The sequence below is a fragment of the Pseudophryne corroboree genome, chromosome 4 (genome assembly GCF_028390025.1).
Source record: "Pseudophryne corroboree isolate aPseCor3 chromosome 4, aPseCor3.hap2, whole genome shotgun sequence".
Taxonomy (NCBI): Eukaryota; Metazoa; Chordata; class Amphibia; order Anura; family Myobatrachidae; genus Pseudophryne; species Pseudophryne corroboree.
Genome location: NC_086447.1, coordinates 203,442,932 through 203,470,616, shown reverse-complemented (window position 1 = coordinate 203,470,616; position 27,685 = coordinate 203,442,932). Strand labels below are relative to the sequence as shown.

At 46.8% G+C, this 27,685-nt stretch overlaps 1 protein-coding gene across 6 annotated transcripts in view; it reads left to right on the top strand.

Moving 5' to 3' along the window:
* The window catches only part of SCLY (selenocysteine lyase), a 215,140-nt gene that overhangs the window by 99,636 nt on the left and 87,819 nt on the right, over positions 1-27,685 (top strand). For all 6 annotated transcript variants that reach the window (XM_063915807.1, XM_063915806.1, XM_063915803.1 and 3 more), the window contains 3 exons: positions 3,176-3,288; positions 19,832-19,932; positions 20,548-20,713. In XM_063915807.1, the coding sequence (XP_063771877.1) occupies positions 3,176-3,288; positions 19,832-19,932; positions 20,548-20,713 (380 nt within the window). The remainder of the gene's footprint in view (positions 1-3,175; positions 3,289-19,831; positions 19,933-20,547; positions 20,714-27,685) is intronic.

The window sequence follows — 27,685 nt, the reverse complement described above, 5'->3', positions numbered from 1 at the left end:
TAAGACGAACAAGAGTGCAGACAATACTCATTGTCCCAGATTGGCCTCGAAGAGCCTGGTATTCAGATCTTCAGGAAATGATCACAGAAGATCCGTGGCCTCTTCCTCCCAGGGAGGACCTATTGCAACAGGGGCCCTGTGTGTTCCAAGACTTACCGCGGTTACGTTTGACGGCATGGCGGTTGAACACCGAATCCTAGCTAGGAAAGGTATTCCGGGGAAGTCATCCCTAATCTAATCAAAGCTAGGAAGAAGGTAACGGCGAAGCACTATCACCGTATCTGGAGGAAATATGTATCTTGATGTGAAGCCAAGAATGCTCCTACGGAAGATTTTCAGCTGGGTCGTTTTCTCCATTTTCTACAGACAGGAGTGGATATGGGCCTAAAGTTAGGCTCCATTAAGGTGCAGATTTCGGCCTTATCTATATTCTTTCAGAAGGAATTAGCTTCTCTCCCAGAAGTCCAGACTTTTGTAAAGGGAGTGCTGCACATCCAACCTCCTTTTGTGCCCCCAGTGGCACCGTGGGACCTTAACGTGGTGTTACAGTTCCTTAAATCACACTGGTTTGAACCTCTTCAAACAGTTGAATTAACATTTCTCACTTGGAAAGTGGTCATGTTGTTGGCCTTGGCATCTGCGAGGCGGGTGTCCGAATTGGCGGCTTTGTCTCACAAGAGCCCCTATCTGATTTTCCATGTGGATCGAGCAGAGTTGAGGACTCGTCCTCAATTTCTGCCTAAAGTGGTTTCGGCGTTTCCTATGAACCAACCTATTGTGGTGCCTGTGGCTATGGGTGACGTGGAGGATTCCAAGTCACTTGATGTAGTCAGGGCCTTAAAAATGTATGTAGCCAGGACGACTCGGGTTAGGAAAACAGAAGCACTGTTTGTCCTGTATGCAGCCAACAAGGTTGGCGCTCCTGCTTCTAAGCAGACTATTGCTCGCTGGATCTGTAACACGATTCAGCAGGCTCATTCTACGGCTGGATTGCCGTTACCAAATTCGGTAAAGGCCCATTCCACTAGGAAGGTGGGTTCTTCTTGGGCGGCTGCCCGAGGTGTCTCGGCATTACAGCTTTTGCAAAATTCTACAAGTTTGATACCCTGGCTGATGAGGACCTCATGTTTGCTCAATCGGTGCTGCAGAGTCATCCGCACTCTCCCGCCCGGTCTGGAGCTTTGGTATAATCCCCATGGTCCCCAGCATCCTCTAGGACGTAAAAGAAAATAAGATTTTAAACCTACCGGTAAATCTTTTTCTACTAGTCCGTAGAGGATGCTGGGCGCTCGTCCCAGTGCGGACAAATTCAGCAAGGCTTGTATATAGTTGTTGCTTACATAAGGGTTATGTTACAGTTGAGATCAGTCTCTGGCTGATGCTGTTTTGTTTCATACTGTTAACTGGTTCGTATATTCCATGTTGTACAGTGTGGATGGTGTGGGCTGGTATGTATCTTGCCCTTAGATTAACAAAAATCCTTTCCTCGTACTGTCCGTCTCCTCTGGGCACAGTTGTATAACTGAGGTCTGGAGGAGGGGCATAGAGGGAGGAGCCAGTTCACACCCATCTAAAGTCTTAGAGTGCCCATGTCTCCTGCGGAACCCGTCTATACCCCATGGTCCTTACGGAGTCCCCAGCATCCTCTACGGACTAGGAGAAAAAGATTTACCGGTAGGTTTAAAATCTTTTTTTTTTAGTAGATATATGCAGTTTGGATTTGACTCATATTTTCCTGCCTAAATTGGATCTCAAAATATCATCTTTGTCCATGAAAGATTACGTTTTGTCAGGAAAACGTCATCTTCCATTGATAGGGTTACCACCTCAACCCTTTAATTCTGGACACGTATTAATTATACAGGTTCTGTGGCTGGCTGACTTCAAGACTCCATTTCACCTGGTTTTAATCAGCCACGGAACCTGGGCAATTAATGTGTGTCCAGAATTAAAGAGATGAGGTGGTAACCCTATCCAGTGACAAAGATGACGCTTTGCCGTGAAAAGATTTGCCTCGTTTTGAGATCCAATTTTGGCGGGAAAATCTGAGTCAAATCCGAGCCGCACATCTCTAGTTTTTGGTAACCACCAAATCCCCAATGGTGTGCTCCCGGCTGACCATCTTCCTGGAGCCAACCAGTAGACTGATCCTGAGGACATAGACGTTGCTCTGCCCCTTTACACCCGATGTGGCGGGTTCAAAAGGGGGCGTGCCGTCGCAAGACGGGAGCATGGCTTCACAGGACGGGGACGTGGCTTCGTAGGATAGGGCGTGGCTCCGCAGGATATGGGCGTGGCTAGCCATCCCGACCCCCGTTTTCATCACGCCGGGGGTCCGGGAGGGGTGGTCTTCAGTATGCCGACTGACGGGATCCCGGCGCACAGTATACCGGCACCGGGATACCGACAGCCGGCATACCGACACTTATTCTCTCTCGTGGGGGTCCACGACCCCCCTGGTGGGAGAATAAAACAGCGTGGCGTGCATAGCGCGCCACCGTGCCCGTAGTGTGGCGAGCGCAGCGAGCCTCCAAGGGGCTCATCTGCGCTCGCCACACTGTCGGTAAGCCGGCGGTCGGGCTCTCGGCGCCGGTATGCTGGTCACCGGGAGCCCGACCGCCGGCATACCATAGTGAACCCGTCCGGGAGGAATGGGCTGCCTAGAGGAGTGCTCTTACTGCAGTGCCGGCTCCTGCTCAGTGACAGGATTCGGGTTGCTGCACTGTAATGTTACAGTGCAGCACTTGGCTCCTGTCACTGAGCAGGAGTTGTCACTTTGGTGACAACCAGGTGCAGGCCGCACCTCCCTTCTGACGCCACTGCCTGAGGACTTTATCTGGCTCTTCTGGTTACTTACTGTAGCTCTGTTATCCCCTAATCTTTTGCCACATAAACTGTGAGTCACCTGCTTAACCATTCACTCAGGGCTTGTCTTGAAAATGAACTGTACCGCTAATCTCATAATACCTTTTCATAAAAATACTGTATATGAATCATATTCTTACATTATACAGTTATCAGTTACGTGGAATTGATGAGAGCTTAATATTTGCAGTCTGTTTACTTAATTTATACACTATATTACTAAGTTATGTGTAGAATAATGTTTATTTTCTAGAAGAATATCTTATAGCTCTCATTATAACCAGATTATGTTGTTCCCTCCTTTGTACAGTAAGGTCTACTTAGACTACAATGCAACTACTCCTCCTTCAGCAGAAGTGGTTAAGGTAGTGGCAGAGGCCCTGCGAGAGGCTTGGGGAAATCCCAGCAGCAACTACAGTGCCGGTGAGTGTGCTGGAGTTATATACAACTATTACTTGTACCACAATAGTGTTATACAGAAGACAGCCTGCAAGAGTAAGTTGAATCGCTTGCTGACATCTGCAGTTTATCACTCTTAGGCCCTCATTCCGAGTTGTTCGCTCGTTGCCGAGTTTTGCTATATTGCGATTAGTCACTTACTGCGCATGCGCAAGGTTCGCAGAGCGCATGCGCTTAGTTATTTTACACAAAAGTTAGGTATTTTACTCACGGCATAACAAGGATTTTTCATCATTCTGGTGATCGTAGTGTGATTGACAGGAAGTGGGTGTTTCTGGGCGGAAACTGGCCGTTTTATGGGTGTGTGCAGAAAAACGCTGCAGTTTCTGGGAAAAACGCGGGAGTGGCTGGGCGAACGCTGGGTGTGTTTGTGACGTCAAACCAGGAACGCAACTGACTGAACTGATCGCAGTGGCAGAGTAAGTCTCGAGCTACTCAGAAACTGCAAAGAGATTTCTATTCGCAATTATGCGAATATTTCGTTCGCAATTTTGCAAAGCTCAGATTCACTCCCAGTAGGCGGCGGCTTAGCGTGCGCAATGCTGCTAAAAGCAGCTAGCGAGCGAACAACTCGGAATGAGGGCCTTAGTTGCCACCTGACCTGCATGATCTTTAAAGTTGAAAAAATCTTTCAATTTCAGTTCAGCTGCATTAAACAGGAATGAAGTCAGAATTGATCATGAAAAGAATAAACAAGACAAGAAATTCATTAATATAAAAGAAGAACGTATTCTTGTGTTTTAGCACTCCGATAAGACTCTGAGTCATACTTTACTTCTGTCAGGCTGATGCATTGTTAATATAGGCCATAGGCCTGGTGTTCTGAGCCTATCGTATGAACATGTTTCATCATCTACAGTAACATTTGCTACATGTGTAGTTTACCAAGTGGAAGTCTTTAAAGTTTAAACAGTAATCTTGGAGAAGTAGTTAATGCTTGTCTACAGATGTATTACACATGTAAGTCCTGTAAATGGAAGGAATTAGCTACCCACTTCTAGCAGAATGGCTGATGCTCAGTGAAAACGAGCGGACCAGCTTTTTGCTGTAGTAGTCCTCAGAGCTTCAGAATAAAAAAGACTTTGGACCTTATTCAGTAAGGACTGTAAAATTTGCGAATCGCAATCTGGTCGTGTGGCCGGAGACCCCGTCAGCCGCATGGGTAATGGCTGCCTCGATGCCTAAGGCGTTAACCCACCATGCCTGGCGCCATTTAAATAGGCAATGGCGCTAGACGCCATTTTAAAGCACCATGCACTATACATGACTAAATGTATGTTTAATAGTGTGTCTTAAAATGTTATATTGCTGCGCCGTGCGCAGTTGGAGAATTATGGAGTGCACGGTTATAGAACTGCATGGACAAATCACTTATGAGAAAAGTATGAGGTATTTTGTTTCTAAAAGGCTTTGACAATTGTTCTTCAGCAACTTGTGCATAGCAAGTCATATGTTAATTGTGCTAGCTCCAGCAGGCCTTTTGGTGGCCAAACATTTTCTTTGAAATACAAACGAAGGTTTGGAGAGCAGCCTGTGGGTGCTTTCAGCATCCCCAAATGTGTGATAAGCAAAAATTGGTTTTGCATGGAGATGTGAAAGACTTTAGAGCAGGGGTGTCAAACTCAAATTCATCGGGGGCCGCATCAGCAGTTTGGTCCCCATCAAAGGGCCGGTTGTATCTGTAGGTCTATGTGTCCACTCTTTATTATCATAAATTAATGTCACTGCATTCAATTATTACTGTTTTTTGTAATAATGTAAGTAATAACTAGCTCTGAAAGCAGAAACATAGTCAGAATAATGACAAGTAGATATTCAAATGTACAATTATTGTACAATGTATTGAAAAATGTTTTTTGGTAACAAACATTAATTTTTTTTTAAACATACAAATATTGCCAAACACTGTTTATTAAACATATGGAAAACACAAGGCCATGTGCCCCCTTTTATAGTGCCCAGCCATCTGCCCCCTTTTATAGTGCCCAGCCATCTGCCCCCTTTTATAGTGCCCAGCCATCTGCCCCCTTTTATAGTGCCCAGCCATGTGCCCCCTTTTATAGTGCCCAGCCATCTGCCCCCTTTTATAGTGCCCAGCCATCTGCCCCCTTTTATAGTGCCCAGCCATCTGCCCCCTCCATTTACTTTACTTACCTTTTACTTCTTTCTTTCTTTTACTTCTTTCTTCTTGCTCCTCTCCGCGGCGTCCGCGCGCTCCTCTGATCCCTGGAGATGTCGGGCGGACGTCACGTGATGACGTCACGTCCGACACCCAGGGAGCAGTGCGGGGCAGGAAGAAGTCGGGCCAGGTCCCGGAAGGTAAGGCACGGAGTAAATTCATTGAAAAAAAAAAAGGGGAGGCTGCAAGGCTGGCGGCGGCACCGCGGGCCATCAGACGAGGTCTGGCGGGCCGGATTTGGCCCGCGGGCCTTGTGTTTGACACCCCTGCTTTAGAGGATGCAGATTTATGTTTAAACAACAAGAACTTTGTCTATGGGTGAGAGGGTGAATGCAATTGAAATTCAAGTTATATTTACATTTGTGAAAGAGACGGGAACATACTGATCAGATTGTGTTTGGAAAAGCACACTGGTTTGGTATTAGACAATCTTCTTCTACTGTAAACATCTGCTGTGTTGCTGTTGGCTTAGAAATAGGGAAGAGTTCTTTTTAGAATTATTTGAGCAAATAAACATTTTCTGCCTCAGGACCGCTTCATCTTGTGACCTGCAGGGCTATGCCAAACATTTCTCCGTTCTTCGGCTGTTTCGGGTAACACCCAGCGTCTCCAAGCTCCACCTTCTGCCAGCTACCGTGCTTGGGCAAGTAACTAGTAGGGATCAATCAATGCCACACAGGTGTGGTAAGACAGCGCGTTGATGCATACAGAGCAGAACCGTGGTTCCAGACACCAGGGCAAGGAGTCTGGTGGTGGCAGCATAGTACCCACCCACTGTGCAGTGGGTGGAGTCAGTAACAGGCAGTTACTGACGGTAAGCGGGTAAGATGACTCTCGGTGGTGTCCGGTCACAGGCCGGTTAGCGAACGCGCAGTGTTCGCATTGCGCACGCGTGAGTAATAATAGCGATAGAAAATGCGTACACATCGTGATCGCAATGCGTAAGCCATTTGACTGACAGCCGGCGTAACTGGGCGGAAACCCTGCGTTTTCTGGGTGTATCTGAAAAAACGCAGACATGCTCAGGCATTTTTAAAGAGGGTCTCTGACATCAGCGAAAACCATTTCCAGCCTCTTGTGTCACAAGAATTGTGGATGACCTTGATTGGCGCAGATAGGAAAAATCTTTCATTTTCCTGTAATTGTATATGGTTTTGCGATCAGCCCACATATTGCGATGCATTTGCAGTTTCTGCAATGGGCGTTTTTTCCCTATTCCTGGGCGGCAACTATTTAATCGAAGCAACTGCTTTTTAGCAGAAACGGCAATCCTTACTGAATAAGGTCCTTTGTGTTAAAGTGAGAAATAAATATACTATAGTGAAGTGCAGCTGTAAATAGTATGGTAAATTTACTAAGGTGGGAATTTTTTAGAACTGGTGATGTTGCCCATAGCAGCCAATCAGATTCTATCTATTATCTTCCAGAAGCAGCTGTTATGGGGACTACTGTGTGCTATGGGCTATCTGTTGGTTCTTGGTGACACGCACACAATTACCCTTGTCTAGCAGTTTTTTAGCATCCTGCCGCCAAAGACTTCACCTATAGTAGACGCCTTACTCAGATGCCCCTGGGTTTTATGTATAGACAAGGCGGCTGTTGGAGGCTTGGCAAGAGTAGGTTGCAGTACGGTGAGACGTACACTGAACGTTTTTGTGTTTTTAAACATTTTTAACCAAAATTTGGTGAAATTCGTCCCCTTGCGGGCTCGCTACGCTCGCCACGCTTTGGGCTCGGTGTCTTGCTCCACTCCGCTTTACTTGACACAACTTTACTAAAAGGTAATAGTTTGTGACATGGATAGTAAATGAGGCTAAAGTTGTAAAGAACACAGAAAAAAAAAAAAAAAAATTTTGTGTCTGACTTTTGACCCTGTCTGACTTTTGACTGTCGACCATATGGTGTCTACCTAATGACTGTCTATCTTTTAACTGTCTGTCTATAGACTGGAATCCAAATCCGATACACTACATGCGGACAGAGAGAAATAACCGAATGCACATGAGTGCAACAATGCACAGGTTGGAATATAGGGGGTAATTCAGACTTGATCGTAGCAGCAAATTTGTTAGCAGTTAGGCAAAACTATGGCGCTCGCTAGCAGTTTTTAGCAGCCATGCAAACGCTTTACCGCCTCCCACTGGGAGTTTATTTTAGCTAAGCACAAGTGCGAACGAAAGGATCGCAGAGTGGCTACAAAGTTTTTTGTGCAGTTTCAGAGTAGCTCAAAACCTACTCAGCGCTTGCGATCACTTCAGACCATTCAGTTCCTGTTTTGACGTCACAAACACGCCCAGCCACGCCTGCGTTTTTCCTGGCACGCCTGCGTTTTTCCGAACACTCCCTGAAAACAGTCAGTTGACACCCAGAAACACCCACTTCATGTCAATCACTCTGCGGCAGCCAGTGCGACTGAAAAGCGTCGCTAGACCCTGTGTGAAACTACAAGTTCATTGTAATAATACGTTGCGCATGCGCATTGCGCCGCATACACATGCGCAGAAGTTAATTTTTTTTGCCTTATCGCTACAGAGCGAACGATTGCAGCTAGCGAACAACTCAGAATGACCCCTTATGTGCACTGCAGGGTGGGCAGATACTGTATAACATGTGCAGAAAGAGTTAGATTTGTGTGAGGTGGGTTCAAACTGAAATCTTAATTGCAGTGTAAAAATAAAGCAGCCAGTATTTACTCTGCACAGAAACAATATACCCCACACAAATCTAAATTTCTCTGCACATCTTATATTTGCCCCCCTGTAGTGCACACGGGCCCTCATTCAGACCTGGCCGCAAGCAGGAGATTTTTGCACTGCAGGTGATCGCCGATTACAGGGGGAGGGGATTAGCGGTGAGCTGGGGTGCGAATGGATGTGTAGAGAGCTGCACAAACAAAAGTTTGTGCAGTCTCTGCACATCCCAGGACATACTGTCAAAGTAGAAAATTATTGCAGTACACACATCACGTACAAACTACACACAGATGGCCTCCGTGCGTGTACTTGTTCTGCTGTGCGTGTGCATATTCGCAATTTGCGTATGGTCGCTCCCGCGGTCCTGCGCATTAGCGCGTGGTATGAGTATTTACGGTAGAGTTTGTGGACGCATGGAAAAGCTATCAAAACACATTACATATTTAATCCAAATAGTGCACAATGTACACATAGTCTCCCTGCACCACACCAGCAAGTTACAACAGTTTAAATGGTATCAGAACAAAGGGATTCACCTTTACAGGATAGGAGGGGACAGAACAAGGTTATAAGAGGGTGTTTGGTATCCAGCTGTAGGGTATTTTAAGGGTAATATTCTGGTGTTGGTTTGCAGAAGATCGCACGTTCCTGCGAATAGTTATGTGCAGGAGCAGAATATAGATATAAACTGTATTTACTGTACATTAGGTATGCGGCGGGAACCCAGAGGAGACCACCCACAAGTGCATCTGGAACAGACATCGCCCACCTATTCAAACCAACCTATGACCTCTCCTGTACTGTAAATGACCATCCCTGTGTCCAATGGACAAAGAGATTACAGTATCCATTGTGTTAAGTTTTGGAAGATTGTATAAAAGGAGCCAGCTGCAGGCCTGGTCACACAGAAGACTCTAAAAGTTATCTATCTAGATGACCGAGGACCAGACTGGGTAGCGCGGCGAAAACCAAACACGTATGTACCATTGACTGCAGCCATTATTCTTTTGTATTGTATTGCTTTGTTATTGTAACCCCCTTTCAGTAATAATATGTTGTGGTGTCGGAACCCGGCATTTTAAATACAATCTGGTGTTGTGTTTTCCTTTCCCTGCTAAGGTTTAAAGTGTATTACTATCGCATGCATAGCTGTTAAGGGTTCACGGTGTATCTTTGGGTGTGTACGCGCTGAGTGTACTTTGTACAGCCAGTGCGGCGTTTGTACGCAAAGTACGTACACTGTACGGGGCTCTGTACGCTAATGGTGTAATAAGTACGTAGGTTGAGGATTAAGTATAGCGGCCACAGCGGCTCCATTTAAAGTGTATGAAATGTCTTTTTAAAGTGTTGCTTTTAGTCCTGTATGTAAATCAGCATTTACAATACTCAGCCGTTGCGACGATCCAGACCGATGCTGACATCAGAAACCCTCCTTCTGAACGCTGGGCACGCCTGCGTTCTCCCGGATACTCCTTAAAAACGGTCAGTTGCCACCCACAAACGGCCTCTTTCTGTCAATCTTCTTGCGATCGCCGGTGCTATCGCTTTCTTTGTAAATTCCATTGCTGTCCGGCGATCACCGTCGCCAGCGGCTGACGCACTTGTGCATGGTGGTGCATGCGCAGTTCAGACCTGATCGCAGCGCTGCAAAAAAAGCTAGTTTGCTATCGGGTCTGAATGAGGCCTATGGTTTTGCCCATCTGCTAACAAATTTGCTGCGGGAGACCCCTGGATTCCAGGCAAGGCAGGACAAAGCAAGACAAGGCAAGGTCTGTCTGAAAGTACTTCCAGGCTAGGTCTCACATGCACAGGAACTCAGGTGACAGGTAATGAACTCAGGATTCTGGCAGGACTGAGTACACAGGATTCGAACTGGACTGGTTATCACCAGTGATCTAATAGCACGACTGTACAGATTCTAGATTCACCAAGGAACAGGGACCGGACACAGGTACTATCAATAATCATAAGCTTCAAGCTATAACCGGCGTCAGATACAGAGCAGGCTGGGTAATATTAGGAGCAATTGCCAATCAGTGCAGCCAGGAAGACTAGGCCCTCTGATGGGGAGACTCAGGGCCTATTTCAGACCTGATCGCTGCAGCAAATTTGTTAGCAGATGGGCAAAACCATGAGCAGTGCAGATGGGGCAGATGTAATATGTGCAGAGAGAGTTAGAGTTGGGTGGGTTATATTGTTTCTGTGCAGGGTAAATACTGGCTGCTTTATTTCTACACTGCAATTTAGATTTCAGTTTGAACACACCCCACCCATGGACGGATAAGGCAGTGTGTTGAGCATACACACTGCCCGATCCGTCGGGGACTGATGCGGGCGTGTACACACACCCGCCCAGTTCAGCTGTCAACCACCGCTGGTTGCTGCAGCATGTTTGCAGACGGTTGACCGACTGCCCGTACACACACAGCGACGCGCCAATATATCGGTAGATATATTGGCCGTCGGCTGTGCTGCGGGCCCGATGCGATATGTCTGTGAACGACGGAGCTCACAGACATATCGCCCGTACACACTGGCCGATGGTTCAATAGAACAGCCGATATATCGACCAGTGTGTACCCACCTTTACTCTTTCTGCACATGTTATATCTGCCCCACCTGCAGTGCACATGGTTTTGCCCAACTGCTAACAAATTTGCTGCTACGATCAGGTCTGAATTAGGCCCTCAATGCATCTGTTCAGCTACACACACACACAAACAAAACTCCTAATTATACTGCAGCTGAAGCTGAACACACAGGGAAACTGCAGGAATATGAAATGCACTGAGAATGCAGGAAAACATGGCCTAATTATCTGACAGGGGAAACTGCACAGACCACACATACAGGAGACAGGCTGCAGTTTCACTTAACACAAACAAGTACATAAGAAAACCTGGAATGCTTACAGAATTACAACAGACTCACAACATAAAAACATAAACAGGAATGAGCCACAGCGGTGGCTCATGACAGCAGCTAGATAAATGTTAAGTAGAATCTGATTTGTTGCTATGATCAACATCACTAGTTCTAAAAAAAACTCCCACCTTAGTAAATTTACCCCTATGTCTGCTTTACTAATGATAGTCTTGGAAAGCTCGATTTGCAAAAAGAGGATTTTGGTACTTACCGATAAATCCATTTCTCTGAATCCTCTAGGGGACACTGGAGTCCTATACAGTAGGGGTGTGAAGCCTTGAACCGGAGGTGTGGCACAATCTAAAATTAGCATTGTCTGCACAGCCGGCTCCTCCCCCTTCACATCCCTCCTCCCTCAGTTTGAAAAATTTGACTGAGATAATAGGACATGACACTATAGCACATGGCGAGGAACCGAACCGTACAACATATCAAACAGCGGCCAAGAACTCTTAACCGAATAAGTAACGCTGTTTGTACGAACTGTTTAAAACAAGAACTTTGAACACAGCAGGTTGACAGCACCGAGGCGGGCGTCCAGTGTCCCCTAGAGGATTCAGAGAAATGGATTTATCGTTAAGTACCAAAATCCTCTTTTCTCTTTCATCCACTAGGTGACATTGGAGTCCTATACAGTAGGGGACGTCCCAAAGTTTTCCCCCAGGGAGGGAGTGCTGTCTGTGGTCTGCAAAACTAAACGTCCGAACTTAGATTCTCCGGACGCAAAAGTATCAAACTTGTAAAATTTCGCGAACGTGTGGGCTGAAGACCACGTCGCCGCTCTGCAAAGTTGAGTAGTGGAAGCACCCCTGGCAGCCGCCCACGAGGCACCCACTGATCGGGTAGTGTGAGCACCCGTCTGAACTGGAACCTGTTTGCCACAGGATATATAAGCTTGCCGAATGGCAAGTCTAATCCATCTAGACAGAGTCTGCTTAGATGCCGGCCAACCCTTCTTTGGCCCATCATAAAGAACAAACAAATGGTCCAACTTTCTGAAAGGTGACGTAACCTGTACGTATACCCTTAAAGCTCAGACAACATCCAATGACACGTCCTCATCTGGCATCCCCATGAAAGATGGGACCACTATTGGCTGGTTTACGTGAAAACCCGAAACCACCTTCGGAAGAAAGTCTGCTCTTGTACGGAGTTCCGCCCTATCCTCATGAAAAACTAAGAAAGGACTCTTACAGGATAAGGCTCCCAACTCAGAAACCCGCCTAGCCGAAGCCAAGGCCAGTAATAACGCGACCTTCCAAGAGAGATATTTCAGGTCTGTTCTGGTCAACGGCTCAAACGTCGGTGACTTCAAATATTCTAACACCAAATTTAAGTCCCATGGTGCCGTGGGAGGACGAAAAGGGGGTTGAATCCTTAGAACCCCCTGTAAAAAGGTTTGAATCTCTGGCAAGGATGCTAACCGCTGTTGAAAAAGGATGGAGAGAGCCGAAATCTGAACCTTCAGAGAGCCCAGTCTGAAGCCTCCCTCTAGACCGGCCTGAAGGAAAAGTAGAAGTCGAGATAAATGGAAGTTCATTGAATTTCATCCCCGCTCCTGACACCAAGCCATGTACCGTCTCCAAATCCTGTAGTAGTGCCTGGCTGTGACTGGCTTCCTAGCGGCAATCATTGTAGGAATGGCCGTTCGTGGGAACCCTCTGTTTCTTAAGATCCAGGTTTCAATAGCCACGCCGTCAAACGCAGCCTGTTTAGGTCGGGGTGTAGGAACGGTCCCTGAGATAGCAGGTCCTCTCTCTGAGGTAACCTCCAAGGATCTTCTGCAAGTAACCCTCGCAGGTCGGTGTACCAACTCCTGCGGGGCCAATCTGGTGCAATTAGAATAACCCACACTCGTTCCCGTTTTACCCTTTTTAGAACCCTGGGTATTAGTGGGAATGGGGGAAATATGTAAACCCTCCTGTAACACCAAGGAAGTGTTAATGCGTTCACTACTTCTGCTGCTGGATCTCGAGTCCTTGACACATATCTGGGCAGCTGATGGTTTTGTCGAGACGCCATTAGGTCCACCTGAGGCAGACCCCATCTTCTCACAATCATGTTGAAAATCCGTGGATGAAGGCACCACTCTCCCGGATGCATGTCCTGGCGACTGAGGTAATCTGCTTCCCAGTTCTCCACACCTGGAATGAACACTGCCGAGAGAATGATGTCTCGTCTTTCTGCCCACAACAAGATCTTTGTGGCTTCCTTTAACGCCATCCTGCTCTTTGTTCCTCCTTGACGGTTTATGTAAGCCGTCGTCGTGACATTGTCTGACTGAATCCTGATGTGTTGTTTCATGACTAGGTCTTCTGCTAAGAGAAGTGCATTGAAAACTGCTCTTAGTTCGAGGATATTTATGGGTAGTTTGCTCTCCTGTAGCGTCCACCGTCCTTGAAACTGATGGTCCTCTAGGACGGCTCCCCAACCTCTGAGACTGGCGTCCGTCGTCAGGATCCTCCAATCCCAAATGCCGCATTTCTTGCCGGCTGCAAGGTTCTTGTGTAACGACCACCATATCAAGGAGACCCGTACTTGTGGTTGAAGTCGGATTCTCCGATGGAGAAGCCAGTGCGAGCCTGCTCCCTGAGCAATGGGGTTTATTTGGAATGGTCGGGAATGAAGTCTGCCATACTGGAGAGCTTTGAATGACGCCACCATCTTCCCGAGAAGTTGTACACAGAGGTGCAGAGAAACGGTTTGCGTCCTCAGTACTTGAGCCACTAATCTCTGTAGGTCCTGGACCTTGTTCTCTGGTAGGATGATCGCCATGATCTTTGTGAAAATTCTTGGGGCTGATGCTAGACCGAACGGCAAGGCCCGGAATTGGTAGTGATCCGCCACCAGTGCGAACCTTAAGTAAGCCTGGTGAGGAGTCCAGATTGGAATATGCAGATATGCATCCTTTATGTCCATGGATACCAAGAACTCGTCCTGTTCTAAGCCTGCAATGACTGATTGGATTGATTCCATCTTGAATTTGTAGACTCTTAAAAACTGGTTGAAAACTTTTAAATTGAGTATTGGTCTGACCGTCCAGTCCGGCTTTGGCACGACAAAAAGATTGGAATAGAACCCCTTCCTCTCTGAGAAGCGGGAACCGGAATAATGACCTCTGCTTGTAGCAATTTGAGAATTGCTGCCCGTAGTGCCCCTGCTTTTTGAGGGCACCGAGGCAATCCTGTTGTAAAAAACTGACTGTAAGGCCTCTGTTGAAATTCCAACTTGTATCCCTGAGAGATTAAGTTGTTCACCCAAAGTTCTGGTGAGGTTTTGGCCCAGATGTCCTGAAAACCTTCCAGTCGGCCACCCACCAAGAGCGACCCCAGGTGAGCTGGGAGGCCGTCATGCCACGGTCTTGTCGGCAGGTTTATCCTGCTTTCTGGTTGTTGCCTGCGAGCGGCCTCTACCTCTGCCCCCGCGTGCTTGTGTACCGAAACCCCTACCTCGGGCTCGAAAGGACTGTGATCTAAATGAAGTAAACGCTGGTCCCGAATAACCTCTCCTAGTTTGTGGAGCGGTTCTCGTATAAGGGGTAGGGAGAAAAGTGGACTTCCCCGCTGTAGCCTGCGAAATCCACTTGTCCAACTCTGGTCCGAACAGCATTTCACCCCCAAAGGGGATGGCTTCTACTGCCTTCTTGGTGTCAGAGTCTCCTTGCCATTCTCTGAGCCATAAAATCCTTCTAGCCGATATAGCCGATGCAGATATGCGCAATGCTATTCTGCTAATATCCTTAGAAGCCTGACACAAGTATGAAGCAGATTCTCGAATGTGTTCCGCCAGTTGGGTAATCTCCTCTAAGCTATTTTCCTCCTCAATAGCTTGTACAATACGTCCAGACCATGCACCCATGGCCTTGTTAACCCAAGCACAGACGATTGCAGGCCTCTGCGCTGCGCCAGCTGCTACGAAAATTGACTTTAACGCTGTGTCAACCTTACGGTCTGATGCATCTTTTAAAGTAGTTACGTTAGGAATTGGTAAGATTGTCTTCTTTGACAACCATCCTAGGGAAGCATCCACTACCGGCGGATTCTCCCACTTGTCCATTACACCCTTAGGTAGTGGATAAGTTATCTGAAACCGTTTCGGAAATTTAAATAGTTTGTCAGGCTGTTTCCAAGCCTCCTCCATCTGAGACTGGAGGGATTTAGGGATGGGAAACATTGCTGAACGCGGTTTTTGGGATTCGAACAAATCGAAATCTTCAGGCTCCCGTATTTCCTCTACCTGAAAGTTTAAGATCTCCTTTACCGCGTCAATTAAGGAGTCCAGACCAGAGATTGCCGTGTCCTCCTCTGGGAAATCGGCATCTATGTTAGGTTCAATTAACTCACCTTCCTCTGTATCAAGAAGAAAACCCTGTTCCTCCTCTGATTCCGGTATAATAGGGAGCGTTCTCTTAACGGCCTTGCGCACACTCGTTTCTGCGTGTGCGGGCGGCGTCAACTTGATGAGAAATTCCTCCAACGTCTTTGAGAATCCCGCAGCCCATTCCGATTGCTGCTTGTGCGATTCTTCCATCTCCTTGGAGATTCTATTAGCAAGGTTGTCTTCCCATGCCTTAGCCAGAGCACTGCTCCCAGGTGGAGCGTCCTTGTCTAAGCAGGAGTCGCACACCCCGGAGCTGCCAACCCGCGTGCTCTTCTTGTTACATTTCGTACAAACATAACAGGTCTTTGAGGTCTTGGTTGCCTTAGACATGTTGCTTTTAAACCCCTTATCAGGGTATTACGCAGCGCTTTCACCCTTTAAACTAGGAAGAGAAAGACTGGAAGATGATGGAAGCGAAGGTATTGGATCCGGCTGGAATTATCTGTCCTTTTGTTATGGAAAAGGATCAAGGCAAAATATTTTTACATGAAAAAAATTAAATAAAAATTAACCAAAAATATAAAAAAATAAAACACCAGCCGACTCGCAACCCTCACACCCCAACTGTTAAATCAGCTACGATGTTAGAGTTGGTATTCGCTTGCTTCCGTGTATTTTCTTCAGGATCTTTGAAACAGAAGTCCCTTGAAAATATAATAAGTAAAATATGATTACTTTCCAGGAGATCCTCACATATATAATTTACACCAGCAGAGGGTGCTCTTAGCATAAAGAATCCTCTACTAATATCAATATAGCCACATATCCAGTCAGAGCAGCAGGGGGAGCTATTTCTAAAGACTCTTCCTCTATGTTTTTCCCTTTGGAGGGGGGAGGGGACGGTGAGGGCATGCATCTTCTCCGACTGGCGCCATAAATATTAAACATGGCCCCCACTGGAAGTTGTAAGTACTAACTTTTATGCTTTGCGCAGCCTTCTCTATATAATTAACTGACCCTTTCTGTCTGTATCGCCACGCGCTGCCGAGAACTCCTCAGCCGCGCGGCGCTGTCTCTCTCTCTCTCTCCCCCTCCCGCCGCCCGCTGGCTGGCGCGCGCCGGGACCGCTGCGAGAAGCTTCCTTAGCGGCGTCTGTACACTGCCTCTCTCTTCTTCTGCAGCGCGCCGCTCCGTCTCCCCCTGCACACAGGAAGGACAAACAGAGCCCAGCGCTGCACCAGCTCCCGCGCTGCTGACCTCAGCTCTATGAAGAGGGGGTCTTTAGTAATACTACACAGCAAGTGTAAAGAGAGGAGAAAAATAAAATATATATATATATATATATATATATATACATATACTAAATTTAAGAACCTAGCCTAAGCAATTTCTTCTAAGTCCCCAGTTTTTCTTTTCAACCAGTACTCACTATTCTGCTGTTGGAGGATCTCCTGTGGAGAGATGCAGGTCTCTTCAATAGGGATCTTTGTCTCTCCAATAGTAAGTAGCTTTGTCTCCCTTTTATTAGGGTTACGCAGCCCTTTTTAGATTTTTAGTCAGGAGCTCAAGTTGCTCCACGTGCTGTTACCTCAAGCACAATTTTTCAAACTGAGGGAGGAGGGATGTGAAGGGGGAGGAGCCGGCTGTGCAGACAATGCTAATTTTAGATTGTGCCACACCTCCGGTTCAAGGCTTCACACCCCTACTGTATAGGACTCCAGTGTCCCCTAGTGGATGAAACAGAAATGTAAATTGGTAATCATTAAATTGTATATTTGAATTATGGATTTTTAGGATGTGCCAACAGTAGGAATTCAGATGCACAGTTTGAAAGAGAACTTTTTCTCAAGTCCGTGTTGATAAAAGTGATGGCAATTATAATTAGTAATAATACAAATATTTTTTTACAGATGCAGTATGGGAAAAATAAAGTTACAATTATGTAATTACTCACTGCAACTAAGCTTGTGAACACATTACCATCTCTGAAAGTTCTTATGCTAAGAATGAACTTCTAGTGTATTCTGTTGCTTTCTAATTGTCTGCACTTTTCATTAATACTGATCAATTACCTTGTAACCGCTCCCTGCTTGCTAGACATGCATTTGGAGCATAGCCGTTGTCTAAACACACTGAGGGATGTTATTTTATGTGCTACACCAGGGGTGCAACCAGAACTTTTTGGGTCCCATAGCAACATATTTAAGGGGCCAATGACAGACACTTCTCTGCAGTAGTTAGTAATTTTCTGCCCCATAATAGTGCCCTAGTTCATTTTATGAACAGTAATAGGGCCCTCGTTAATGTTATGTCCCATAGTAGTGCCCTAGTTAATGTTATGCCCAATAGTGGTGCCCTAGTTCACATTATGTCACATTGTAGGGCTGCCATTACACATTATGCAACACAGTACCCTCAATTTACATTATGACATACAGGGGGATATTCAATTGTTTGAAAAGTTGGTTGGGTATCTGTTTTTTCCTGTCTATTAAACAGACACCCAATTGACTTTTCAAACAATTGAATTCCCCCCACAGTGTCCCCAGTTCATTTTATGCCACATTATAGTGCCCCCTGTTTATACTGTGCCACATTAGAGTGCTCTCCAGTTCAAATGATAACACAGTATAGTGCCCCTGTTGTTATTATGTAACATTATAGTGCCCTCCACATTACAATGAGCAGATCAGATTATGACACTACAGTGCCCTCCAGTTCATATTGTACCACATTACAATGGCCTCCTGTTCAAATTATGCCCCCTTACCACTATAACATCCACTACACACTCCTCTCAATGGAAATGTAATGTCACACAATTTAGGCTGGGCAATGGATCAGACTCAGGGAGGAATTCAATTAGCTGCGGTAATTTTTTCAGTGAAAAAAACAGGCACTATCATAATTTTTGCCTGATGTTTTTATCGGGCAATTTAATTAATGTTGTGTTTTTTCACAGGGAAAAAATATACCCGTTTCCGTATGAAAAACACGGCACTCATTGCAGATTTTTTTTTCCTCCTGTCTCCTAGCAGTTGAAACAAAATTCCCAATAATGTCGGTTACCGGTATCAATTGAATTGTCTCTCTTGATCAATTAGCCACATTAATTTACCACAGATAATTTAATAGCAGGCAAATCTGTGAAATTGGTATGCAACCAGAGGCGGGTTTAGACTTAACGAGGCCCTAAGCAAGACACCGTTTGTGGTCCCCCTTTCTCAAACAATCCTCATTGTGTGCCCACAGTGTCTCACTGGCATGCCCCCTCCACAGCAGCGCGTTCCCCACTACACAACATCACTGCACTACACCCCTCATATGCTACAATACTTCACTGAACAAAATCACTACACTACATCCCCCCAATATGCTGCAATACATCGCTACATTACATCACTACACTACGCCTCCCATACACTGCACTAAATCACTACCCCCCCAATACGCTACACTACATCAATATGCTACGCCTTCCTATAAGCTGCACTACATCACTACACCCCCCCCCCCAATATGCTGCCTACATACTGTAACATCACTACGCCCTCCTACATGCTGCACTACATCACTACACTACACCCCCCAATATGCTGCACTACATCACTACCCTACAGTACGCTGCACTACATCCCCCTATACGCTGGAGATAGCTGGATGACGCTCTTCAGCATTGTCTCATTGCCACAGCACACACAGTGGGGAGGCCCGCAGGATGCTAGAAAGCAACTGCGCGGGAAGCCACCGGTCAGAGGTTGTGGCTTCCTGCAGAGCCGCGCTGTGTCCTAGGTCGATAAATTAAGAGACATCGCAGAGCACACTTTGGACAGGGGCCACACATAGAACAAAAATTATCCATCAGACCAGTGTCAATATTTAGTCCAGTCGGCGGGCCTCTGGATCCCTAATCAGCCACTTTGGTTGCTTTGGCGTAAATCCGCCACTGTATGCAACTTTATAACCTGGGTCCAGGCTCCCCAAAGCCTCTGGGCCCCATAACAGTGGCACCCCTTGTACCCACTATAGTTACGCCCATGTGCTCAACCAAAATGTAGCCTATCGGCTATCGATTTAGTAAAAGCCAGTGCCATATCCGGGACTGCAGGCTGCATCTACTGTATATGTTCAACAGGCGCCCTTTGTTCCTGACTGTTCTCATTCACGCTTGCACATACAGAGATGGGAGAGCTGCATAAAGGCTATTATCTCTATATGATATCATGCTATCAGAGTGCTCAATAAGCTGCTTTGATAAATGTATGCATTAGGATGGTAAATTGACAATGTTAATTATGCATCTTTTCTTTATGACTGAGGACAGTATATAGTATTCAGATGAAGATGTCACTTTACAGAGCCTTTTCTTTCTGTAACTGTTACACTGCAGGATGCAAGGCCAAAGAACTGATAGATGCAGCACGGACGCACATAGCCAGAATGGTGCAAGGAAGACCAGAAGACATCATCTTCACCTCTGGGGGCACAGAAGTGAGTCACTCACCAGCATACCAGTGGCACACTACAATATGGGATCTTTTATACTACATTGGGATAAGCACTTATAGGTTACACACTGAGGGTCATTTAAGAACCGCACATTGTAAAACCTTGTCTTGTCACCTGCATCCATTTTATGGTGAATTGTGTAGCTCTTTGGACCAAGATGGAGGTGTCTGCCACACGCAGAGGTCTGCAGCTGGGAGAGGAGTTGGGCAAATCATTGGCAAAAGCGAAGGCATGAGATTTCATATTGTGGGATGGGGTCATGTGATAAGATGAATAAGTGGAGAGCTAGTATGTACGGGGTCTTCCCTACAGTAAAGGTGAGCATACAGCTTTTCTTACTTTCAAAAGCATTTGAATTCTGCATCGTGCCTGCAGTACAGAAGCTTGCTATTTTTAATACTTTTTAAAGCAACCCTCAAGATACAGTAGGCTTGTATTTGTGAACACAGGGAGACTTTCTCAGTGACGCTTAATTGCCAGTGGTTAGAAGGGTCGGCGGGCGACATCGCTAGCGAAGGCCATGCTTCCGAATGCAGAATGGCCGCAGGTACGTATTTTGCCGTTACTTACAATTACATTGTAACATTCCTGTTTTAGGCCAACAACATGATACTGTTTTCAGCTGTGGAAAATTTCTGCATGAGAGGCAAGGAAAGTCAGAGCAACAGTGTGGGCAAGGCGTTACCGCACATCATTACCTCAAATGTGGAGCATGACTCTATAGCACTGCCGCTTCAACACCTGCAGAGGACGCAGAGAGCCGGTGAGTGTTCTCTTATATTTCCACTTGTATATACGCAAAGGGCTCAGATGGCCGGGGAACTTTAAGGGGCATTTTTTTTTTTTTATGAAATAACTGGGGTACTGATTTATGAATATTAATGGAGTCAATTTTAATTAATTAATGGCAAGTACATGCTTTCACTTGTACTGCTGCAAGCGTGGACTATAATACTCCTTTTCCACTGCTGCTAAAACCCAGGTTATTGCTATGATAATCTGGGTCGCAGTGACCCGGAAATCCAACCTGGTTGCCCTTAACAACATGGGAAACACGGTGACGCTGCTGGCTGCTTCCTGCAGTACTGACACTATCTGGGAGCCGAGTGAGTGACGTCACACTGCTGCTGAAACTCCCGGTGGCTACTGCACCCATGTGCACTTTAAAAATGACTCCTACCCGGGAATAATCCGGGTGGTGCCACGGTGGAAAATGGCTAGTCCTGGGTCTGACCTGGTTTGGAACTGTGTTCCAAATCTCGGGTCAGACCCGGGACTTAGCTGGAAAAGAAGTATAAGTGGTGCCCACATCATGAAAAAAAATAGTTTTGTCCTTTCATTAATACTGCTGTTCACATTATCATTCAAATATTATTATTAACATTTACTATTATATATTTTAATGCATGTAAGACAGTGTCTTCAAACCCCCCTAACAATCCTACTTGTAAAGATGCACACACAGTGGAAACTGCTTAATCAGTTTGGCAGTACTATAATGCAATGGTTCTCAAACTCGGTCCTCAGGACCCCACACAGTGCATGTTTTGCAGGTAACCCAGCAAGTGCACAGGTGTATTAATTACTCACTGACACATTTTAAAAGGTCCACAGGTGGAGCTAATTATCTCACTTGTGATTCTGTGAGAAGACCTGTAAAACATGCACTGTGTGGGGTCCTGAGGACCGAGTTTGAGAACCTGTGCTATAATTGGTGCATGAAAAGGAGTGGTCACAGAAAACAGAGCGGGGGGTGCTTTTCCCCCTGGCATCACCTTTCACACTAAATAGTACTTGCGACAATACATGAAAACAATATGGTATTAGAAATTCAGATATATTTGTTGCATATACAGGTTGAGTATCCCTTATCCAAAATGCTTGGGACCAGAGGTATTTTGGATATCGGATTTTTCCGTATTTTGGAATAATTGCATACCATAATGAGATATCATGGTGATGGGACCTAAGTCTAAGCACAGAATGCATTTAATGTTTCTCTAACGTCCTAGTGGATGCTGGGAACTCTGTAAGGACCATGGGGAATAGCGGGCTCCGAAGGAGGCTGGGCACTCTAGAAAGATCTTAGACTACCTGGTGTGCACTGGCTCCTCCCACTATGACCCTCCTCCAAGCCTCAGTTAGATTTCGTGCCCGGCCGAGGTTGGATGCACACTAGGGGCTCTCCTGAGCTCTTAGAAAGTTATAGTCTTAGAATTTATTTTCAGTGAGACCTGCTGGCAACAGGCTCACTGCAGCGAGGGACTAAGGGGAGAAGAAGCGAACTCGCCTGCTTGCAGCCGGATTGGGCTTCTTAGGCTACTGGACACCATTAGCTCCAGAGGGATCGACCGCAGGCCCAGCCTTGATGTTCGGTCCCGGAGCCGCGCCGCCGTCCCCCTTACAGAGCCAGAAGCAAGAAGATGGTCCGGAAAATCGGCGGCATGAAGACATCCTGTCTTCACCAAGGTAGCGCACAGCACTGCAGCTGTGCGCCATTGCTCCTCATACACACTTCACACTCCGGTCACTGAGGGTGCAGGGCGCTGGGGGGGGGCGCCCTGAGGCAGCAATAAAAACACCTTGGCTGGCTAAAATACCTCAATATATAGCCCCTGGGGCTATATATGAGGTAAATACCCCTGCCAGAATCCCATAAAAAGCGGGAGAATAGGCCGCGAAAAAGGGGCGGAGCCTATCTCCTCAGCACACTGGCGCCATTTTTCCCTCAGAGCTCGGCTGGAAGGAAGCTCCCTGGCTCTTCCCTGCAATTCTACAGTACAGTAAGAGGGAAAAGAGAGGGGGGGCATTAAAATTGGCACTGTATACAGTATATTATATAAAAAGCAGCTATTAGGGACATAACTCAGTTAGTCCCTGTATATATATAGCGCTCTGGTGTGTGCTGGCATACTCTTACTCTGTCCCCCCAAAGGGCTTTTGTGGGTCCTGTCCTCTATTTGAGCATTCCCTGTGTGTGTGGAGTGTGTCGGTACGGCTGTGTCGACATGTTTGAGGAGGATAATGATGTGGAGGGGGAGCAGTTGCCTTTAGCAGGGATGTCACCCCCTGGGGGTCAGACACCTGAGTGGATGGTATTATGGCAGGAAATGAGTGCACGTATAGACTCCTTACATAAAAAATTTGACGACATGCCGACTGTGGGACAGCCGAGTCTTCAGCTCGTGCCTGTCCAGGTGTCTCAAAAGTCATCAGGGGCTCTGAAACGCCCGTTATCTCAGGTGGCACAAGTAGATGTCGACACGGATACTGACACCAGTGTCGACGACGATGAGTCAAATTTAATGCCCGTTAAGGCCATTCACTGCATGATTGAGGCAATGAAAGAGGTGTTAAATATTTCTGATTTACATCCAGGTACCACAAAAAAGGGTATTATGTTTGGGGAGAAAAAACTACCTGTAGTTTTTCCCCCGTCAGATGAATTAAATGAAGTGTGTGAAGAAGCGTGGGCTTCCCCTGATAAGAAATTGGTAATTCCTAAGAAGCTACTAATTGCGTTCCCTTTCCCGCCAGAGGATAGGTTACGTTGGGAAACACCCCCGAGGGTGGATAAAGCGCTCACACGTTTGTCTAAAAAGGTGGCACTACCGTCCCAGGATACGGCCGCCCTTAAGGAACCTGCTGATAGAAAGCAGGAGGCGATCCTGAAGTCTGTATATACACACTCAGGCATTATACTCAGACCAGCTATTGCGTCAGCATGGATGTGCAGTGCTGCCGCTGCGTGGTCAGATAAACTGTCAGAAAATATTGACACGTTAGACAGAGACACGATCCTGCTAACAATTGACCATATAAAAGACTCAGTCTTATACATGAGAGATGCACAGAGGGAAATCTGCCGACTGGCATCTAAAATAAGTGCATTATCTATCTCTGCTAGGAGATGCTTATGGACTCGCCAGTGGACTGGAGATGCAGATTCCAAAAGGCACATGGAAGTCTTGCCTTATAAGGGGGAGGAATTATTTGGGGATGGTCTCTCCGACCTAGTTTCCACAGCAACGTCTGGGAAGTCAGCATTTTTACCCCATGTCCCCTCACAGCCTAAGAAGGCGCCATTTTATCAGGTTCAGTCCTTTCGGTCCCAGAAAAACAAGCGGGGAAAAGGAGGGTCTTTTCTGTCAAGAGGCAGAGGCAGGGGAAAAAGGCTGCAGCAAACAGCAGGTTCCCAGGAACAAAAGTCCTCCCCCGCTTCCTCTTCCAAGTCCGCCGCATGACGGTGGGGCTTCACAGGCGGAGCCAGGTACGGTGGGGGCCCGCCTCAGGAATTTCAGCGATCAGTGGGCCCGCTCACAGGTGGATCCCTGGATCCTTCAAATAGTATCTCAGGGATACAGGCTGGAATTCGAGGCGACTCCACCCCGCCGTTTCCTAAAATCCGCCTTGCCGATTGCTCCCTCAGACAGGGAGGCGGTGCTAGCAGCGATTCACAAGCTGTATTCCCAGCAGGTGATAATCAAGGTACCCCTACTTCAACAAGGCCGGGGTTACTATTCCACACTATTTGTGGTGCCGAAACCGGACGGTTCGGTGAGACCCATTTTAAATTTGAAATCCTTGAACACATACATAAAAAAATTCAAGTTCAAGATGGAATCGCTCAGGGCGGTTATTGCAAGCCTGGACGAGGGGGATTACATGGTATCCCTGGACATCAAGGATGCTTACCTGCATGTCCCCATTTACAATTCTCACCAGGAGTACCTCAGATTTGTGGTACAGGACTGCCATTACCAATTCCAGACGCTGCCGTTTGGACTCTCCACGGCACCGAGGGTATTTACCAAGGTTATGGCGGAAATGATGATACTCCTTCGAAAAAAGGGAGTTTTAATTATCCCATACTTGGACGATCTCCTAATAAAGGCACGATCCAAGGAACAGTTGTTAGTGGGAGTAGCACTATCTCAGGAAGTGCTGAGCCAGCACGGCTGGATTCTGAATATCCCAAAGTCACAGCTGGTCCCCACGACACGTCTAATGTTCCTGGGAATGATTCTGGACACGGCCCAGAAAAAAGTGTTTCTCCCGGAGGAGAAAGCCAGGGAGTTGTCTTCTCTAGTCAGAGACCTCCTAAAACCAAAACAGGTATCGGTGCATCACTGCACGCGGGTCCTGGGAAAGATGGTAGCTTCTTACGAAGCAATTCCATTCGGCAGGTTCCATGCCAGGATTTTTCAGTGGGACCTGTTGGACAAGTGGTCCGGATCGCATCTTCAGATGCATCGTTTAATAACCCTGTCTCCACGAACCAGGGTGTCTCTTCTGTGGTGGCTGCACAGGGCTCATCTTCTGGAGGGCCGCAGATTCGGCATACAGGACTGGGTCCTGGTGACCACGGATGCCAGCCTACGAGGCTGGGGGGCAGTCACAAAGGGAAGAAATTTCCAAGGACTATGGTCAAGTCAGGAGACTGCCCTTCACATAAATATTCAGGGCGGAGAATCAGGTACTAGCACTGTCAGCAGTGTTCATCCCGGGAGTGGACAACTGGGAAGCAGACTTTCTCAGCAGGCACGACCTCCACCCGGGAGAGTGGGGACTTCATCCAGAAGTCTTCCAAATGATTGTAAATCAATGGGGTCGTCCACAGGTGGACATGATGGCGTCCCGCCTAAACAAAAAACTAGAGAAGTATTGCGCCAGGTCAAGAGACCCTCAGGCGATAGCTGTGGACGCTCTAGTGACACCGTGGGTGTACCGGTCAGTTTATGTGTTCCCTCCTCTACCTCTCATACCAAAGGTATTGAGAATAATAAGAAAGCGAGGAGTAAACACAATTCTCGTGGTTCCGGATTGGCCGAGAAGAGCGTGGTACCCGGAACTTCCAAGAGATGATCTCAGAGGACCCGTGGTCTCTGCCGCTCAGACAGGACCTGCTGCAGCAGGGCCCCTGTCTGTTCCAAGACTTACCGCGGCTGCGTTTGACGGCATGGCGGTTGAACGCCGGATCCTTAAGGAAAAGGGCATTCCGGAGGAAGTCATTCCTACGCTTATTAAAGCCAGGAAAGATGTTACGGCAAAGCATTATCACCGCATATGGCGGAAATATGTTGCATGGTGCGAGGCCAAAAAGGCCCCAACAGAGGAATTTCAACTAGGTCGATTTCTGCATTTCCTGCAAGCAGGAGTGAATATGGGCCTAAAACTGGGCTCCATTAAGGTACAGATCTCGGCTCTGTCGATTTTCTTTCAAAAAGAACTAGCTTCAGTACCTGAAGTTCAGACATTTGTGAAATGAGTGCTGCATATTCAGCCCCCATTTGTGCCTCCTGTGGCACCTTGGGATCTCAACGTGATGTTGAGTTTCTTAAAATCACATTAGTTTGAGCCACTAAAAACCGTGGATCTGAAATATCTCACGTGGAAAGTGGTCATGTTATTGGCCTTGGCTTCAGCCAGGCGAGTGTCAGAGTTGGCGGCTTTATCGTGTAAAAGCCCTTATCTGATTTTCCATATGGATAGGGCAGAATTGAGGACTCGTCCCCAGTTTCTCCCTAAGGTGGTGTCAGCGTTTCACCTGAACCAGCCTATTGTGGTGCCTGCGGCTACTAAGGATTTGGAGGACTCCAAGTTGCTAGACGTTGTCAGGGCCCTGAAAATATATGTTTCCAGGACGGCTGGAGTCAGAAAATCTGACTCGCTGTTTATCCTGTATGCACCCAACAAGCTGGGTGCTCCTGCTTCTAAGCAGACTATTGCTCGTTGGATTTGTAGTACAATTCAGCTTGCACATACTGTGGCAGGCCTGCCACAGCCAAAATCTGTCAATGCCCATTCCACAAGGAAGGTGGGCTCATCTTGGGCGGCTGCCCGAGGGGTCTCGGCTTTACAACTTTGCCGAGCAGCTACTTGGTCAGGGGCAAACACGTTTGCAAAATTCTACAAATTTGATACCCTGGCTGAGGAGGACCTGGAGTTCTCTCATTCGGTGCTGCAGAGTCATCCGCACTCTCCCGCCCGTTTGGGAGCTTTGGTATAATCCCCATGGTCCTTACGGAGTTCCCAGCATCCACTAGGACGTTAGAGAAAATAAGAATTTACTCACCGGTAATTCTATTTCTCGTAGTCCGTAGTGGATGCTGGGCGCCCATCCCAAGTGCGGTTTATCTGCAATACTTGTACATAGTTATTGTTAACTAAATCCGGTTATTGTTGAGCCATCTGTTGAGAGGCTCTATTGTTTCATACTGTTAACTGTGTTTCATATCACGAGTTGTACGGTGTGATTGGTGTGGCTGGTATGAGTCTTACCCGGGATTCAAAATCCTTCCTTATTGTGTACGCTCGTCCGGGCACAGTACCTAACTGAGGCTTGGAGGAGGGTCATAGTGGGAGGAGCCAGTGCACACCAGGTAGTCTAAGATCTTTCTAGAGTGCCCAGCCTCCTTCGGAGCCCGCTATTCCACATGGTCCTTACGGAGTTCCCAGCATCCACTACGGACTACGAGAAATAGAATTACCGGTGAGTAAATTCTTATTTTCATATACACCTTATACACACAGCCTGAAGGTCATTTTAGCCAATATATTTTATAACTTTGTGCATTAAACAAAGTGTGTCTACATTCACACAATTCATTTATGTTTCATATACACCTTATATACACAGTCTGAAGGTCATTTAATACAATATTTTTAATAACTGTGTGTATTAAACAAAGTTTGTGTACATTGAACCATCAGAAAACAAAAGTTTCACTATCTC